Source organism: Bubalus kerabau, chromosome 4 (genome assembly GCF_029407905.1).
Source record: "Bubalus kerabau isolate K-KA32 ecotype Philippines breed swamp buffalo chromosome 4, PCC_UOA_SB_1v2, whole genome shotgun sequence".
In the NCBI taxonomy this organism is placed as follows: domain Eukaryota; kingdom Metazoa; phylum Chordata; class Mammalia; order Artiodactyla; family Bovidae; genus Bubalus; species Bubalus kerabau.
Genome location: NC_073627.1, coordinates 15,534,573 through 15,553,675, shown reverse-complemented (window position 1 = coordinate 15,553,675; position 19,103 = coordinate 15,534,573). Strand labels below are relative to the sequence as shown.

The 19,103-nt window shown below is 42.4% G+C and overlaps 1 protein-coding gene and 1 long non-coding RNA gene across 3 annotated transcripts in view; one reads left to right on the top strand and one right to left on the bottom strand.

The window, feature by feature from the left end:
* Nucleotides 1–12,341, top strand: part of MILR1 (mast cell immunoglobulin like receptor 1) — a 21,716-nt gene extending 9,375 nt beyond the window's left edge. The window contains exons 3-9 of one of the 2 annotated variants that reach the window (XM_055575507.1): nucleotides 2,887–3,171; nucleotides 5,347–5,457; nucleotides 10,539–10,628; nucleotides 11,153–11,209; nucleotides 11,326–11,394; nucleotides 11,994–12,074; nucleotides 12,208–12,341. In XM_055575507.1, the coding sequence (XP_055431482.1) occupies nucleotides 2,887–3,171; nucleotides 5,347–5,457; nucleotides 10,539–10,628; nucleotides 11,153–11,209; nucleotides 11,326–11,394; nucleotides 11,994–12,046 (665 nt within the window). In that variant the 3' untranslated portion in view covers nucleotides 12,047–12,074; nucleotides 12,208–12,341. The remainder of the gene's footprint in view (nucleotides 1–2,886; nucleotides 3,172–5,346; nucleotides 5,458–10,538; nucleotides 10,629–11,152; nucleotides 11,210–11,325; nucleotides 11,395–11,993; nucleotides 12,075–12,207) is intronic. The other variant, XM_055575508.1, reaches the window with a different exon arrangement.
* Nucleotides 446–19,103, bottom strand: LOC129648829 (uncharacterized). The gene is made up of 4 exons (XR_008712891.1): nucleotides 18,043–19,103; nucleotides 3,263–3,344; nucleotides 2,715–2,830; nucleotides 446–679 (listed from the first exon to the last, which is right to left on the bottom strand). It is a non-coding gene; the product is annotated as an uncharacterized LOC129648829 (long non-coding RNA).

Here is a 19,103-nt window from a genome sequence, read left to right as displayed (position 1 = left end):
CACATGTCTTTTTGAATTATGGTTTTCTCCAGATATGTCCAGTAGTGGGATTGCTGGGTCATATGGTAATTCTATTCCTAGTTTTTTGAGCAAACTCCATACTGTTCTCCATAGTGGCTGTATTAATTTACATTCCCACCAACAGTGCAAGAGGGTTCCCTTTTCTCCACACCCTCTCCAGCATTTATCATTTGTAGTTCAGTTCAGTTCAGTCGCTCAGTCATGTCCGACTCTTTGCGACCCCATGAATCGCAGCACACCAGGCCTCCCTGTCCATCACCAACTCCCGGAGTTCACTCAGACTCACGTCCATCGAGTCAGTGATGCCATCTAGCCGTCTCATCCTCTGTCGTCCCCGTAGACTTTTTTTAAAAAGTACTTATTTATGTATTTGGCTGCATCGGGCCTTAGTTGCAGCACATGGGGTCCTTGTTGCATCGTGCAGGATCCTTCACTGTGGCGCACAGATTCCTGAGCCCTGGGGTTCAGTAGTTGGGCTCCTGGGCTCAGTGGCCTGGTAGCACATGGAATCTTAGTTCTTCAACCAGGGATTGAATCCATGTCCCCTGCTTTGCAAGGTAGATTCTTAACCACTGCATCAGCAGGGAAGTCCCTATAGTTTGTAGAGTTTTTGATGATGGCCATTCTGACCGGTGTGAGACATGGATGGACCTAGAGTCTGTCATACAGAGTAAAGTCAGAAAGAGGAAAAAAAAAAAAAAATCATGTATTACTGCATATGTGTGGAATCTAGAAAAATGGTACAAATGAACCTATTTGCAGGGCAGGAGTAGAGACTGAGACACAGGGAACAGATGTGTGAATATGGCAGGGGTGGGATGAACTGGGATATTGGGATTGATGGTATGTGCTCTGCCACATGTGAAACAGATAGCTAGTGGGAACCTGCTTTATAGCACAGGGAGCTCAGCTCAGTGCTCAGGGATGGGGGTGTGTTAGAAGGGAGGTCCAAGAGGGAGGGGCTGTATGTGTACATATAGCTGAGTCACTTCATTGTACAGCAGAAAATACGTTGTAAAGCAACTATACTCCAATTTAAAAAAAAGAAAAAAATAATCTACTGTATAGCACAGGGAACCCTACTCAATACTCTGTAATGACCTATATGGCAACTGAGAGAGTGGATGTATATATACGTATAACTGATTCAGTTTGCTGTACAGCAGAAACTAACACATTGTAAATCATCTGTGACCCAGTTAAAAAATCATTTAAAAAAAAAAGAAAAAAAAAGGAAGGTAGATCTCATGTTAACTGTTCTTAGCACAAAAGAACTAAATGAATGACTGAATGAATAAAAACATTTTTAAAAAGAATATAATTTTAATAATGTTTATCTACCTACCGATTGATTCATTAACTAGCAGATTAACTAGAGTTCAGTTTCAAGAGGTTGTGTTTGAGGTGGCCAGGAGACATTCAAGTGGATCATGAAATAAGGGGCAGAAAAATTAGTATGAGGATGGGATCAAGTGCTGCAGGAGACAGAAGAGGGAGAACTTTCGCCTGGAGGGTTTAGGAAAAGTTTTATGGGGAAGGTGGCATCTGAATGAGCCTTAAAGGGCTCCTTTAATTTAAAAAACAACTGATTTATAGAAGAGTTACAACTCCCTTCCCTTAATCACAATGATGCTGTGATGCCCTTTACCAGTCCTTTTACAAACTCTGAGGGAAGTTTACATCTTTCCACTAAATTTAGATATCAACCCTTATTCTAGTTTGAATCATCTTATCTCAGAGAGAAGTCCATGCTCTCTGCTTCATCATGAATATGTCAATTCCTGAAAATTGCAGGAAGTAGATTTCAGTTTTTCGTAGGAAGAACAGTCTATTGATGCTATTCCCAAAGTTGCTCTCTGAGGCTCCCATCCCTGGGTACCACTCTGTCAAGGATGCTGCCACCGGGATTCCTGCTCAGGGGAGGGAGGGATGGAGCAAGAAGACTCTAATTTGTTAGTTTCTTTCCTTTGACTTAAACAATGAAACATGTTTCATTGTTTCTGCACCCAGTTATTAAATTGGCACACTATTGTTAAAAACAAAAGTATCTGCTTGGGAGCTGGCCCTGGCTCTGCCATTTATTAGGTATGTGGCCTCTGAATTTCAATGGACTCATCTGCAGAATGGGCATAATGCTGTCCACCTTGTGTGCTGTTGTGAAGTGAACCAAGGTAATGTGGGTAGTGACCCCAACACATGAAGGATACTCAACGATTATCTTTCTTTCCCTATAATCCTGTTTCATTAAAGAACTATATAACAAATTACAGAGCTGGATTCTCCCATGAAGTATGGTATGATCTGACAGAGCCCACCAGATTCACTCGTTTCTGGTCAAGAATTTCTCTTAACTCTATTTATCAGGGTTACTTCCCGTTTCGGGGAGGAACTAGAAGATAATTGTACAGCTGAATTCTATAAATGACAGTACTGTGAGAAAAGATGATATTTTTAGACTTTCTTGATTAAAAAAAAGACACTGTTATCTTACAAGGATTGGGACTAAAAGCACCTCTTAACTACATACTTGGAGCTGGATCTTTGACAAAATTATACCATCAACCACAAACAAATAGTGAATTCTGATAAAAGGCAAGTTTGTACTCCAGCTCCTCAAAGCAGAGAGACGCTCTCCCCTCTCGGGCTTTCTCAGGGCCTGGTTCATACCAGGATACATGGGGTTAACCACATACCTATTGATCTTTCCCCATGGAGTTTCTTGCGAGCAGCTTGACTTCACAAGAGCGGTGTTGTCCATCTTCGGGTGAACAGACAGGAATAGAGTAGGATTTCCATCCATGTTTGTGGACTGAGTGAGGGAACCCAATCTGCTCAGCCATTTAATGTGCACTTTCATTTTTTTAGACCCAGTGACTGCACCAGTGCTGAACATTAGCGTCATTCAAACAAAAACAGACCGATATATAACGCTACGCTGCATCTCATTCAACGGCTCTCTGCCCATCGATTATATTTTTTTTGAAAAAAACATCACCATATCACCAGTTATTTCCAAGGATGTAAGGAAGCCTGCTGAATTTAACATAACCAAGAGTAACACTGCGGAAGTGAAAGAGTACAGGTGTAAAGCTAAAAACAGATTGCCTGACCATGCAAAATACAGTAAACCTGTCACCATACCCTCAACAGGTAAGGGCTACCTGAATTCGTTCAACAGGGTCTAGATTTACTTCCAGAAACTGCAGCCTCTCCTCTGTCCACCATTTCCCACTTTGCCCACCTGCTTCTAAGTACTTTTTCTTCTGTAGGGTCCATTTGCTCTGATGGGGCTGCTTTCTGCCATAAAGGAACCATAGAAAAACCTAGAGAGTGGGGCAGGAAGAGACCTTTAGTAAGACTTCCTGAACTGACTCTGTTTCCTGCTCAGGTTCTTAGCAATCACATTAGAATTTGTAACTCTCTTTGTTTTCACTTTCTTTTTTTAAGCACTGTTTTTATATATTCATTTATTTTGACCATGCTGGGTCTTCATTGCTGCGCATGGGCTTTTTCTAGTTGCAGCAAGTGGGGGCTACTCTTCATTGCAGTGCACGAGCTTCTCAGTGCAGTGACTTCTCTTGTTTGTGGAGCACAGGCTCTCTGCACGTGGGCTTCAGTGGCTGCAGCACAAAGGCTCAGTAGTTGGGGTGAACTGGGCTTAGTTGCCCCACGGCATGTGGAATCCTCCCGGACCAGGGATCGAACATGTGTACCGTGCATTAGCAGGCGGATTCTTACCCACTCCACCACCAGGGAAGTCCTGCATCTCTTGAAGCTGCTGGGGTCTCTTGATTTTCTTGTGCTTTTTAAAATCATTTAAATAAAAACTCACTTCTAACACCGGTACCTTCCTGCTTGGCTGTTGAATGCCTTACTGCTAACGCTTGGTGAATCTAGATTTCTCTATTGGGGGCAAGAGCGGCTCCTGTCCCAGTCTTGTGTTTCGGAAGGCTCTACCTGGATTCTTCTCAGCCATGCGCTTTCCAATAAGCTTCCCATAAGCCATAGGGATGCCTGCCTGGACCTTGTATCTCTACTTTTCTGTACCTCACTCTAGGTTCCTAGACCTGAATTCCCTACCCCATCAGATCAGAACCCACCTCCCAGGGCCTGTGCAAGTCTCTTTCCCAGCTCGTCCTCCCAAGGGTAGACCACCGTGAGGATGTGAGCACTCCTGGACTCAAGCCAAGGGAGCTGTTTGTGGGGGCTGAGGGACGACACTTGGCCACGCAGGCAGGGGCTGTCTATGTGTCTGTCAGGTTCCTTAGGGCGCAGATCAGAGCCTGGGTGGGAAGGGGCCAGGCCGGAGCTAGAGCCGGCTCTCTTTACACTGTCATGTTCCAGCGCAGAGCTCCGAGTCTGAGGATTCCAGATTTAAACCTGCCCTTAGGGACTTCCCTGGCCATCTAGTGGTTAAGACTCCATTTCCAATACAGGCAGCATGGGTTTGATCCCTGGTCAGGGAACTGGGACCCCTCATGGTGCATGGCCACAACGTTTACAAAATAAAAACCTGGCCTGATGAAGGGACACTGGTAAGGCGGGAGGAGAAAAAAAAATTAGGTTAGCAAGGGTAATAGGCATCAGATCAGATCAGATCAGTCGCTGAGTCGTGTCCGACTCTTTGCGACCCCATGAATCGTGCATTCAAGGGCATTAAACACCTCATCCTCAGAAGATCAGAGCCCACATCTGGGTGTTCAGTAAGTTCTAACAAGTCAGGCGGCCTGTTGGAGTCAGGCCCCAGAGTCAGCCTTTTGCTTACAAGTCACCGCCTTCCATTCACTAGCTGTGTGACCTTAGAAAAGTCACATACTCTTATTTAATTGCAAAATGGGAACTTTACTTGAGTCTTATTCTACTTAATTGTAAAATGGGAATAATACCAATGAGATACCTAAGGCAATGCATGAAAAGTGCTTAACACAAAGTCTGCATATAGTCAATAATAAGTGACAGCTGTTGGGTAACATAGATCATACCGACATGACTAAAGACTTTGCCTGACAAATGGCCAGGCTGTTCTCAGATTTATGACCCTAATGATGTAGACAACAATCTGTCTGTCAAATGCTGTGCTGCTTTTTTTTCTTTGTAAATAACCCTTGGTGGAAGGTGGACTTGGTATGACTTTTAGAACTTCATTGACAACTTAATTCTCAGATGGTGCAGGTGTCCACATAGGGCAGGGACCCAGGTTTCATGGTATCTCGGCTAACTTGGGAGACAGTCATGATCGACCTTTCCAGAACATTCCACAATTCAGTATCATTGGAAAAGCAGGTTGTGCAGTGACCAGTGAATGCTGTCTTCTTCTTCTTTCAGGAGGAGACTGCAGTCCATTCTGCCTGCAGCTCCTGCTTCCGGGGTTATTACTGGTGCTAATAGTAATCATCCTAGTTCTGGCATTTTGGATGCTACGAAAGTACAAAGCAAGTAAGTTCCTTAGGAGCTTTGCCATTGTTTTCCCTGGTGGCTTAGACAGTTAAGAATCTGCCTGCAATGCAGGAGATCTGGGTTCAATCCCTGAGTGGGGAAGATCCCCTGAAGACGGGAATGGCTACTCACTCCAGTATGCTAACCTGGAGAATCCATGGACAGAGGAGCCAGGCGGGCTATAGTCCTTGGGGTCGCAAAGAGTTGAACACGATTGAGCGACTAACACTTTCACTTTCCCTGGATTTTGGAGACAGACAGAAGGGGAGAGGGTAAGGAGGAAGGGAAAGGAGAATCAGAGATGGGATGTGAAGAAAACAAAAAGAGAAGGAAAAGGTGCAAAACGAGAAGATAATGAAGGACTTCCTGAACTGCTCACATTTAGCACAGTTCTCTTTTCTCTGGTGAAGCCTTCCCTATTTAGATTGCTTGTGGGCGTGTTTCCTGTGCAGTCACATGGGGCCCCGTACTAAGAAGACATTTTAATGCTCTGCTGTCATTGTCTTAAAATTTGTAATACCTTTTTACCTTTTTTTAAATTTTTAAAAAATTGTTTTTCAAAATTGTGGTAAAATATGCATAACAACAGAATTTACCATTTTGGCCATTGTTAAGTATACAGTTTGGTGGCATTAAGTACATTTACATTCCTGGGCTACCATCACCAGCCATCCACTTTTTCACTTTGCAAATATGACACTCTGTACCTGTCAAACGGTGTAAGTCCCTATTAACTTCTCTCTCCTCCCAGCCCCTGGCAAACACCATTCCGATTCCTGTCTATTCTGACTAATAGTCTAATCTGACTATTTTAGAAATCTCATGTAAATGGAATCATACCCTATTTGTCCTTTTGTAGGTGGCTTCTTTCATTTAGCACAATGTCCTCAAGGTTCATCCATGTTGTATACATGTCAGAATTTCCTTCATTTTGGGGGACTTCCCTGGTGGTCCAAGGGTTAGGACTCTGCATTTCCACTGCAGGGGACACGGCTTCAATCTGTGGTTGGGGGACTAAGATCCCCCAAGCCTTGCGGTGCAAAAGATTTTTTTCTCCTTCATTTCAAAAGCTGAATAATCAGTTATATATATGTGTGTATATATTATACACACACATGTATACATACATAACACATACTTTGTTTATCCATTCATTCATCCATCAATGAACTCTTTCTTCAGAAAAAATTCCTAGAAGTGGAATTGCTGGATCGCTTTTTTTTTTGAGACTCCTCCATACAGTTTTCCATAGTGGCTGCGTCAATTTACATTCCCACCAACAGTGCATGACTTTCCTTTAAGCTGCATCCTTTTTTTTTTTTTAAGCTGCATCCTTGTCAACACTTGTTACTTGTTAACTTTTTGATGGTAGCTATTCTGAGATGTGTGAGGTGGTATCTCTTCGTAGTTTCAATTTGCATTTCCCTGATGATGAGTGATTTTGAGCATCTTTCCATGTGCCTGCTGGAGATCTGTATGTGCTCTTTAGAAAATGTCTATACAATTCCTCTGCCTGTTTTTAAATTGGGTTGTTTGGTTTTTTGATGTTGAGCTGTATGAGTTCTTTGTACATTTTGGATATTAACTCCTTATCAGACATATCATTTGCAATATCTTCTTTCATTCCGTAGGCTGCCTTTTTGCTTTGTTGATAATTTCCTTCACTGTGCAAGCTTAATGTAGTCCCATTTGTTCATTTTTGTTTTTACTTCTCTTGCCTGAGGAGACAGAGCCCAAAAAAATATTGCTAAGACCAGTGTCAAAAAGCATACTACCTATGTTTCCCTTTTATGTGTTTTATGGTTTCTGATCTCACATTTAGGTTCTTAATCCACTTTATTTTTGTAGATGGTGTGAGAAAGTAGTGCAGTTTGATTCTTTCACATATAGCTGTCCAGTTTTCCCAATACCATCTATTGAAAAGACTATCTTTTCCTGACTGTATATTCTTACCTCCCTTGTAAATTAATTGATTGTATAAGTAAGGGTTCATCTCTGGACTCTCTAGTCTGTTTCATTGACCTATGTGTCCGTTTCTGTACCAGTCCCATACTGTTTTGATTACTGTACCTTCATAGTACAGTTTGAAATTAGAGAATATGATACCTCCAGCTTTGTTTTTTTCTCAGGATAGGTTGTTTTGTGTTTCCAAACAAATTTTAGAATTATTTGCCTAAGTCTGTGAAAAATCCCATTGTTAATTTGACAGAAGTGAAGTGAAGTTGCTCAGTCGTGTCTGGCTCTTTGCGACCCCATGGACAGTAGCCCACCAGGCTCCACCATCCATGGGATTTTCCAGGCAAGAATACAGGAGTGGGCTGCCATTTCCTTCTCCAGGGGATCTTCCCAACCCAGGGATCGAACCCAGGTCTCCTCATTGCAGACAGATGCTTTTACCGTCTGAGCCATCAGGGAAGTCTAATTTGACAGGGATTTCATTAAACCTGTAGACTGCCTTGGGGAGTACAGCCATTTGCAGTATTAATTCTTCCAATCCGTAAGAATGGTATACCTTTCTATTTGTTTGTTCTATCTTCAATTTCCCTCATCAGTGTCTTATGGTTTCCCAAGTACAGGTCTGTTACCTTCTTGGTTATATTATTCCTAGGTATTTTATTCTTTTTGGTACAGATAGGATTGCTTTCTTGATTTCTCTTTCAGGTAGTTCATTGTTGGTGTATAGAAATGCAACTGATCTCTGTATATTATTAATAATTCCATATACTGTGACTTTAGCTGAATTCATTTATTTGTTTCAATAGCTCTAGTTCTTTGGTGGTGTCTTTAGGATTTTCTCTATATAGTATCATGTCATCTGCAGTGACAGTTTTACTTTTTTCTTTCCAACTTTGATTCCTTTTTTTCTTCTTGTCTGATTGCTGTGGCTCAGACTCCCAATACTATTGTGAATAAAAGTGGCAAGTGTGAGCATTCTTGTCTTCTTCCTTATCTTAGAGGAAATGCTTTCGGCTTTTCATCACTGAGTATAATGTTAGCCATGGGCTTGTTATATATGGTCTTTATTATGTTGAGGTATGTTCCCTCTGTACTCACTTTGTTTAGTTTTTATCATAAATAGATACTGAATTTTGTCAAAAGCTTTTTCTGCATCTATTTAAATAATCATATGGCTTTTATTCAATTTGTTAATGTGGTGTATCACACTGATTGATTTGTGGATATTGAAATGTCCTTGTATCTCTGGGATAAATCTCAACTGATCATGGGGTATAATTCTTTCAATGTATTATTGAATTTGGTTTGCTAATATGTTGTTGAGGATTTTTGCATCTACATTCATCAGTGATATTGGCCTGTAGTTTTCTTTTATTTCTGGTGTCTTTGTCTGTCTTTTGTCATTTGGGTTTTTGTTGTTGTTGTTTGTTTTAGGCTGCACCAGGTCTTAGGTGTGACACTTTGGATCTTTTTTTTTTTTTTTAGTTGCATCATGTGGGATCTTAGTGGCACCACGAAGGATCTAGTTCCCTGACTAAAGATTAAACCCAGACCCCCTGCATTATGAGCTCAGAGTCTTAGCCACTGGACCACCAGAGAAGTCCCTGTCTTTGGCTTTGATAGCAGGGTGATACTGGCCTTGTAGAATGAGTTTGGAAGGGTTCCTTCCTCTTCAATGTTTTATAGAGTTCACTTGTGAAGCCATCTGGCCCAGGGTTTTTGTTTGTTGGGAGTCTTTTGATGATTGCTTCCATTTCATATCGAATGGTAATTGGTCTGTTCATATCTTCTATTTCTTTCTGATTTAGCCTGAGGAGGCTGTATATTTTAGGAATTCATCCATTTATTCTAGGTTGTCTGTTTTATTGGTGTACAATTGTTTATCTTAATCTCTTACGACTCTTTGTATTTCTATGGTTATCAGCTGTAACTTCTTTCATTTTTTTTTTTAATTTCTTGGACAATATAATATGGAATTTACTTCCATGGAGAATTCTCAGTGAAGTCCTATAAAAGCATTCTTTTTTTTTTTTTAACTGAAGGATAATTGCTTTACAATGTTGTATTGGTTTCTGTCATACAACAATGCAAATCAGTCATAACTATATGTACATCTCTCCTTCTGGAGCCTCCCACCCATCCCCCACTTCTTTCATTTTTTATTTTATTTATTTGAGCCCTGTTTTTTCTTGATGAGTCTAGCCAAAGGTTAATCAATTTTGTTTCGCTTTTCATAGAACCAGCTCTTCATCAATCTTTTCTACTGTTTTATTTTAGTTGTTATTTCACTTATTCCTGCTCTAATCTTAATTATTTCTTTCCTTCTAACTTTTCTTCTTTCCTTTGGGTGTAAAGTTGGGTTGTTTATGATTTTTCTTGTTTCCTGAGATAGACTTGTATTGCAATAAACTTCCCTCTTAGAGCTGCTTTTGCTCGGTCCCTTAGATTTTGGATGGTTGTGCTTCCATTTTCATTCATCTTTGGGTATTTTTTTTTATTTCCTCTTTAATTTCTTCAGGGACTCATTGTTTGTTTAGTAGTATGTAGTTTATCCTCCATGTGTTTGTGGGTTGTTTTTTTTTTTGGTAGTTTTTTTTCTTGTAGTTGATTTCTAGTCTCATATGTTGTGGTCAGAAAAGATGGCTGATATGACTTCAATCCTCTTAAATTTATTACATCTCATGCATTTTTAAAACTAGTCTCTTCCTACAAAAATCCGAGGATCTTACAAAAGTGGAATTAATATTCTTGAGTACTCGCCAGGGCTAAATGGAACTCAGTTGGGTAATTTAGTATCTCTTGCAGATATTAAGAAGCTTTTTACAGGCTATTCTTTTCAGTGAAGGAAATAAAAGATATCTCTGGCCATCTCAGGCACAATCTAAGAGGCCAAGGGTGTTATTTGCAGATCTGAGAACATAAATCAGAAGGACTCCTGGCTTGAAGCAGCAGATGCTACGGTCTCCTAGCTGAGCCCACGATTTCCCTTTAATAGACAACACTTCAGGCCATCCGAGAAGGTCATTCTTCCAGAACTTTGGGGAATTCTGCTCCATGGAGGAGCAGGGGGGAAAAAAATGTGGCTGAATTGGTTTATTTTAATGATTTTGCACCAACTTACGTAGGAAAAGCTATGAAAGATAGTGCACCCAGAGTCTGCAGAAATATACCCATGGAAGCTGGAATATATGCAAATGTCCGTGAAAATCAAGCAGGTAAGAGAATTTTGTTTGAGATTTTGGTTGGTTTGGGGTTTTTGTCTTTTACATTTTTTTTAAGGTCAAACACAAATGGTAAAATACTGAAGAAGCTGAGTATAGCGTCTCCCTCCCGCCCCAACACTCAATCCCACTTTCCACTTTAAAGTCCTTCCACAGATATTTTATGTGTGTTTTAGCATCTAAATAAATGGTAGCAATGGTAGCATGTCATAGATATGCCATTCTACACCTGATTTTTTCAGTTAGCAACATATCTTGGAGACTTTTTTTTTTTAATATCACTTCAGAATGATCCACACTGTGTTCCAATCACTTTTATGATCACCTCTTAAAGCTGGCATCATTTACTGCTTTATGGTAAACAGACCCAGCACCTTGGCCAACAATGAGAACAACCCCAGCCAATGTGGATGCTGACTAAGGGCCAGCCATGTTCCAGGCACAGTGCTAAGCGACTTATCTGCTCTGTCTGGTGCAAACACCACTAACTCCCAAATTATATCACCCCCATTTTACAGATCAGAAACCTGTGCCAGGCTTAGAACCAAAGCAATGTGTTTCCAGTGCCCAAGATGGTAAGTACTCTGCAAAGTCCAGAAGCGACATGCCATTGCAAGGGTAGCCACTGCCCTCAGGAGATCAGAGATTTGGACCACAGACCCAGTAACTCTGTTTCTTGTCTTTTACCCAGGGGCTGAATACTCCCAGGAGATACATTATGCTGACCCCGTGTTCCAGCAAGTGGCACCAAGAGATCAGGGTGAGCCACAGTTTGGGATAGGAGACACTGTTGAAATGGTCAGTGGTTTCTGTGAGGCCATCATTGGCTTTAGGAACCCAAGGATGGGATGGACAGGGGCAACATTCACGCCCTAGGACACCAATAGCAACCAGCACCACAGCGCCTAATACATTCCATCAGGACGTGGGCAGATGGGGAGGAGGAAAGGATGTGGTAGGGAGTGTATCACATAAAAAAAATCCAGAGAGAACAATGCAAGTGCACTTCTAAAATGCTTTCAAGAATAAATCACATAATGTAGTCCACGAAAAAAAGATAGTTCATACTTGGTTTTATCCGGCCCCCCAGCTACCAAAATAGAATTTTAAAAGAGCTTCTATAGATATATATCCAAGATTGAAGGCAAAAGGAGAAGAGGGCGGCAGAGGATGAGATGGTTAGATAGCATCACCGACTCAATGGACACAAGCTTGAGGAAACTCTGGGAGATGGTGAGGGACATGGAAGCCTGGCATGCTGCAGTCCACTGGGTCGCAAAGAATCAGACATGACTTAGCAGCTGAACACCAATGACAACATCCTAAGTTTACTGAATTATTTTCTCTTCTATATTACAGAAAACAGTAATAATTCTAAAGATGGATACGTCTATTCTGAACTCGTCCTCTGAGATTTAAAGACGTAGGCTACATCTCAGGGTAAGATGCTTTTTATAAAGCTGATTTCCATAAAGAAAAGCAAACTTGATTGATACTTTAAAAGGTTTCACCTGGTTACCGAAAATGACTCGCTGTTTTTCATGCGTAAACACTATTCCTTTGGCTTTTTCAGGTACATACAATCCTGTCATCAGACAAGAGTTTTGTTAGGTGGGATCCTAATGGCAGTTTTTACATGCTTTTGCCATTTTTTGGCAAGGACCATTTCCCCCATTTCCACACCATTTAATAAAGAATAATTTTTTGACCACTGTGTTCTTCATAAGTGCATCCTGGAAGCTTACAACAATCATCTCCCCATCCCCATGCCCACTGAAGTTTCAGAAGCAAACACACAAAGCAAAAACCATGCCTGAATTCCAAAACAAAGCTTGGTGACCTTGAAAAGGTGTCTGAAGAAAACAGCGCCTGCAGTCACCTCTGGAGAAAGGCAAGATCACTCAACGAGTACACGTTTATCATCCACTGCCGCTAACATTTGCTCTTAGCTTCCGGAAGCCTGCAAATTCATTTCTATTGATTTCCATGGACTTTCTCAGTCCTCAAGATTCAGCTCATGTCAGAAGCGTGCCTTTATGTGCTGCATTTTTCCGGTCAGCTGTCTGTCAAGAGGACAGCCCCGAGTTGAGTTGGGGAAGAACAGAGAAATGGATTGGCTTCCCAGGATTGCTGTAACAGATTACTACAAACTGCTGACTTAAAACAACAGACATGTATTTTCTCATAGGGCTTCCCTGATAGCTCAGTTGGTAAAGAATCCACCTGCAATGCAGGAGACCTGGTTTGATTCCTGAATCGGGAAGATATAGCACACACACACAGTGGATTCAGGAACTACCCAGATGATCCAGGTTGATCTTATCTAGAGATTCTTAACTTATTAATTACACCTTCAGAGACCCTTTTCTCAAGTAAGTTGATATTCACAGGTTCCAAGCATTAGAACTTATGGGGGAGCCACCATTCAGTCCACTTGAGGGGCAAAAATATTTCTGGTTTGAATCTCTCATCCCAGGAGTTATAAGTAAAGTCCAATAAAGCCAAGAGGCATTTCTGGGGTTCTGGACACAAAATAACTTGGCCAAAATTGCTCCACTCTGTTCTTCTTCTGGGGGGAGTGCCTGAACCTGTCTTAACTATTCTCAACAATGGACCTCTGACTAGAAAAACCATAGTTATCAGCTAATTAGACACTAACTCTGTAATACCCTTGGGGCCGGTTTTATGAACTTGATTTTACAGGTAAGGACACTGAGGCTTAGATGGGGTAAGTACTTTCACAGGCTCATCCCCAGCTTGGTAAGGGGTTGGACTGGGACTTAAATCCCAGCAAAGAACAACAGCAGCACTGGTGGTGGGCATGCATATTCAGGGTGGGAAGGGCTACACTGTACACACAGGTCCAGGTGGCCCAAGGGTTCAGTTGCCATAAAGCCGCATTCATGAGCTTAATTTCCCCTTCTTTCTGTGGGTACTTTTATTGGCTTGGCCATTAAGTCCATCTGGGTTCTTTCCATAAGATGTTATCAGTTCAGTTCAGTCGCTCAGTCGTGTCTGACTCTTCGCAACCCCATGAATCGCAGCACGCCAGGCCTCCCTGTCCATCACCAACTCCCGGAGTTCACTCAGACTCACGTCCATTGAGTCGGTGATGCCATCCAGCCACCTCATCCTCTGTCGTCCCCTTCTCCTCCTGCCCCCAATCCCTCCCAGCATCAGAGTCTTTTCCAATGAGTCAGCTCTTCACATGAGGTGGCCAAAGTACTGGAGTTTCAGCTTTAGCATCATTCCTACCAAAGAAATCCCAGGGCTGATCTCCTTTAGGATGGACTGGTTGGATCTCCTTGCAGTCCAAGGGACTCTCAAGAGTCTTCTCCAACACCACAGTTCAAAAGCATCAATTCTTCGGCGCTCAGCCTTCTTCACAGTCCAACTCTCACATCCATACATGACCACTGGAAAAACCATAGCCTTGACTAGAAGGACCTTTGTTGGCAAAGTAATGCCTCTGCTTTTGAATATGCTATCTAGGTTGGACATAACTTTCCTTCCAAGGAGCAAGCGTCTTTTAATTTCATGGCTGCAGTCACCATCTGTAGTGATTTTGGAGCCCCATAAAATAAAGTCTGTCACTGTTTCCACTGTTTCCCCATCTATTTCCCATGAAGTGATGGGACCAGATGCCATGATCTTCGTTTTCTGAATGTTGAGCTTTAAGCCAACTTTTTCACTCTCCTCTTTCACTTTCATTAAGAGGCTTTTTAGTTCCTCTTCACTTTCTGCCATAAGGGTAGGGTCATCTGCATATCTGAGGATATTGCTATTTCTCCCAGCAATCTTGATTCCAGCTTGTGTTTCTTCCAGTCCAGCGTTTCTCATGATGTACTCTGCATAGAAGTTAAATAAGCAGGGTGACAATATACAGCCTTGACGTACTCCTTTTCCGATTTGGGGCCAGTCTGTTGTTCCATGTCCAGTTCTAACTGTTGCTTCCTGACCTGCATACAGATTTCTCAAGAGGCAGGTCAGGTGGTCTGGTATTTCCATCTCTTTCAGAATTTCCCACAGATTGTTGTGGTCCACACAGTCAAAGGCTTTGGCATAGTCAATAAAGCAGAAATAGATGTTTTTCTGGAACTCTAGTGCTTTTTCCATGATCCAGCGGATGTTGGCAATTTGATCTCTGGTTCTTCTGCCTTTTCTAAAACCAGCTTGAACATCAGGAAGTTCACGGTTCACATATTGCTGAAGCCTGGCTTGGAGAATTTTGAGCATTACTTTACTAGCATGTGAGATGAGTGCAATTGTGCGGTAGTTTGAGCATTCTTTGGCATTGCCTTTCTTTGGGATTGGAATGAAAACTGACCTTTTCCAGTCCTGTGGTCACTGCTGAGTTTTCCAAATTTGCTGGCATATTGAGTGCAGCACTTTCACAGCATCATCTTTCAGGATTTGAAATAGCTCAACTGGAATTTCATCACCTCCACTAGCTTTGTTTGTAGTGATGCTTTCTAAGGCCCAATTGACTTCACATTCCAGGATGTCTGGCTCTAGGTGAGTGATCACACCATTGTGATTATCTGGGTCGTGAAGATCTTTTTTGTACAGTTCTTCTGTGTATTCTTGCCACCTTTTCTTGATAGCTTCTGCTTCTGTTAGGTCCATACCATTTCTGTCCTTTATTGAGCCCATCTTTGCATGAAATGTTCCCTTAACAGCTCTAATTTTCTTGAAGAGATCTCTAGTCTTTCCCATTCTGTTGTTTTCCTCTATTTCTTTGCATTGATCACTGAGGAAGGCTTTATCTCTTCTTGCTATTCTTTGGAACTCTGCATGCAGATGCTTATATCTTTCCTTTTCTCCTTTGCTTTTCGATTCTCTTCTTTTCACAGCTATTTGTAAGGCCTCCCCAGACAGCCATTTTGCCTTTTTGCATTTCTTTTCCATGGGGATGGTCTTGATTCCTGTCTCCTGTACAATGTCACGAACCTCAGTCCATAGTTCATCAGGCACTCTATTTATCAGATCTAGGCCCTTAAATCTATTTCTCACTTCCACTGTATAATCATAAAGGATTTGATTTAGGTCATACATGAATGGTCTTTCCCTACTTTCTTCAATTTAAGTCTAAATTTGGCAATAAGGAGTTCATGGTCTGAGCCACAGTCACCTTCCAGTCTTGTTTTTGCCGACTGTATAGAGCTTCTCCATCTTTGGCTGCAAAGAATATAATCAGTCTGATTTTGGTGTTGACCATTTGGTGATGTCCATGTGTAGAGTCTTCTCTTGTGTTGTTGGAAGAGGGTGTTTGTTATGACCAGTGCATTTTCCTGGCAAAACTCTATTAGTCTTTGCCCTGCTTTCATTCCATATTCCAAGGCCAAATTTGCCTGTTACTCCAGGTATTTCTTGACTTCCTACTTTTGCATTCCAGTCCCCTATAATGAAAAGGACATCTTTTTTGGGTGTGAGTTCTAAAAGGTCTTGTAGGTCTTCATAGAACCGTTCAACTTCAGCTTCTTCAGCATTACTGGTTGGGGCATAGACTTGGATTACTGTGATATTGAATGGTTTGCCTTGGAAACGAACAGAGACCATTCTGTCGTTTTTGAGATTGCATCCAAGTACTGCTTTTCGGACTCTTTTGTTGACCATGATGGCTACTCCATTTCTTCTGAGGGATTCCTGCCCGCAGTAGTAGATATAATGGTCATCTGAGTTAAATTCACCCATTCCAGTCCATTTTAGTTCGCTGATTCCTAGAATGTCAACATTCCTCTTGCCATCTCATTTGACCACTTCCAATTTGCCTTGTTTCATGGACCTGACATTCCAGGTTCCTATGCAATATTGCTGTTTACAGCATTGGACCTTGCTTCTATCACCAGTCACATCCACAGCTGGGTATTGTTTTTGCTTTGGTTCCATCCCTTCATTCTTTCTGGAGTTATTTCTCCACTGATCTCTAGTAGCATATTGGGCACCTACTGACCTGGGGAGTTCCTCTTTCAGTATCCTATCATTTTGCCTTTTCATACTGTTCATGGGGTTCTCAAGGCAAGAATACTGAAGTGGTTTGCCGTTCCCTTCTCCAGTGGACCACACTCTGTCAGATCTCTCCACCACGACCCGCCCATCTTGGGTGGCCCCACGGGCACGGCTTAGTTTCATTGAGTTAGACAAGGCTGTGGTCCTAGTGTGACCTCGGACGTGGGGTAGCTCCTCTCGGCTGCGCTTAGTGAGCTGGTCGCAGGCACCCGTGCTTAGTGCCTAAGATGTTATAGAAAACCCCAAATGAACTTTTGACCAACCCTAAAGAAGGCTGAGTACCAAAGAATCGATGCTTTCAAATTGTGCTGGAGAAGACTCTTGAGAGTCCCTTGGACAGCAAGGAGATCAAAACAGTCAATCCTAAAAGAAATAAACTCAATATTCATTGGAAGGACTGATGCTGAAGCTGAAGCTCCAATCCTTTGGCTACTTGATGCAAAGAACTGACTCATTGGAAAAGAGCCTGCTGCTGGAAAGATTGAAGGCAGGAGAAGGGGGAGACAGAGGATAAGATGGTTGGATGGATCACCAACTCAATGGATATGAGTCTGAGCAATCTCCAGGAGATACTGAAGGACAGAGAAGCCTGGCGTGCTGCAGTCCATGGAGTCGCAAAGAGGAGGACCCAGCTTCGTGATTGAACAACAACAATATTTGAAGGAACTCAGTATATCACAGAGGCTGAGAGTGAGAATATCCAGGCTCAGTGCTAATTGTGTGACTCTGGGTAAGTTACATAAAATCCTGGGGTTCAGTTTCCTCACTTGAGGGGGTGGGGGAAACAGAAGAGGGACAGGGAGAAATGTTACCTACATCACGGAGCTGCTGTGAGAATTAACTCAGGTAATGAATGTAAAAGCTTTGGAACAGGGGCCGGGGACAGAGTAAGAACTGGGAAAAAAAAAAAAAAGGCTAGCTATTCATAGTATGCTCATCCTTAGCATGTGTCATACTAATTGGCTGCTCCCCTTAGAAATCTTCAGTCTATGAGGTCATAAACTTAGTTACTTGGCCGCCATTAACCTCTTGATGTAGTAACCTGAGCTCCTTCCTGAAGCAGAGCCTGAGGCAAGGACTTGGTGCTGGTTGTTTATATGAGGAGCCAGGGAGACTGAAATAGAGAAGAAGCCAACACAAGAGGTGGGGAGCTGCCGGGGTCCAGCCCCAGCTGATCCAGGGTATTCGAAGGAGAGACGGCTAGGCGACCTATTCAAATGTTAATTAGAGATAATAAAGAGTAATAGAATGAGGATAGCTCAGTGAGGAAATTCAGTGGAGAAAAGCGGCTGAAATAAGGATAGCTCAGTAGGAAAATTCAGTGGAGAAAAGAGGCTGAGTAGCTTGGTTTACGCGGGAGACCAATAAAACTTCAAGACAAGAAGTTTGCACCACTTACATAGGCCGCAGGTGTCCTTCCGTTCTCCCGAAGGAGAGGAGACCCTGAGGCCTCCCCGGTCGGATCTTAGAAGCCCAGGCATAATTAGCAAGCATGGTGGGTTCCGCGCTCCAGATGGAGACTCAGCTGGAATTTGGGAGAGAGAGTGACATGGGGAGACCAAGTTTTGGTGAACAAGGCCCGCACTTTATTTTCCAAAGTAGTTTTTATACCTTAAGTTGTGCATAGAGGATAATGGGGGAAGGGGTGGAGTCATGCAAGGACAGCAGTTCCTGGTTCTAATCTAAGCCAGGCTTTCAAACTTATCATATGCAAAAGTTCAGGTGATTGACATCATCTTCTGGCCCGGAGGCCTGTTAACATTTTAAGAAACTTATTTTTCTCTAAAGGTGATTATTCCAAAGTCAGGCACCAGCCTCCAAAAAAGCATTGGACAAAGCTGCATTTTACATTTTTATACACCCATTATATCAATCAATACACTGCCAAGGACACAGTAGGTAAGGAGTATGGAGACTTAGCAGCAAACATTGGCCCAACAAGTGAAAAACCCTTCACCAATACAATTTCTAATCAATCTTTTAACTACTCAAAGGAATCTGTGTTTAGGCAGTTTAGAACATCTCCTGCCTCTCACAGATGGGAGGCTCTGAACAATCACATGTGGCCGGAAAAACCCATTCAGGCAGGCTAGAGGATTTCCAAAGGAGTTTGTAGGTTAAACACTGTCACACCCAGGAATTATTAACTGGAGCTGTAAGCTAACTCTTTTTTCAGAGAGAGGTAGTGGGGGACAGCCCCCTGTAAAGTCAGAGGTGTAGGTGAAAGCACAAAGCAGAAAGTAGGCAGACTCTGGTTTTGGGGGTAGATGCTCGAGAATTTCCAGGGGGACTCCTGAGGCTCGATCCCGCCTTTGCATATGCCGAGCCTCCTTCCTCATGACCTTTGTCATGGGCGGAGTTCCTCACGCTGGCTCCCGGCAGTGATAGAATTCCAGTTGAGCTATTACAGATCCTCACTCAATATGCAATATGCCGGCTCCCGGCAGGGAGCGGCTGGCG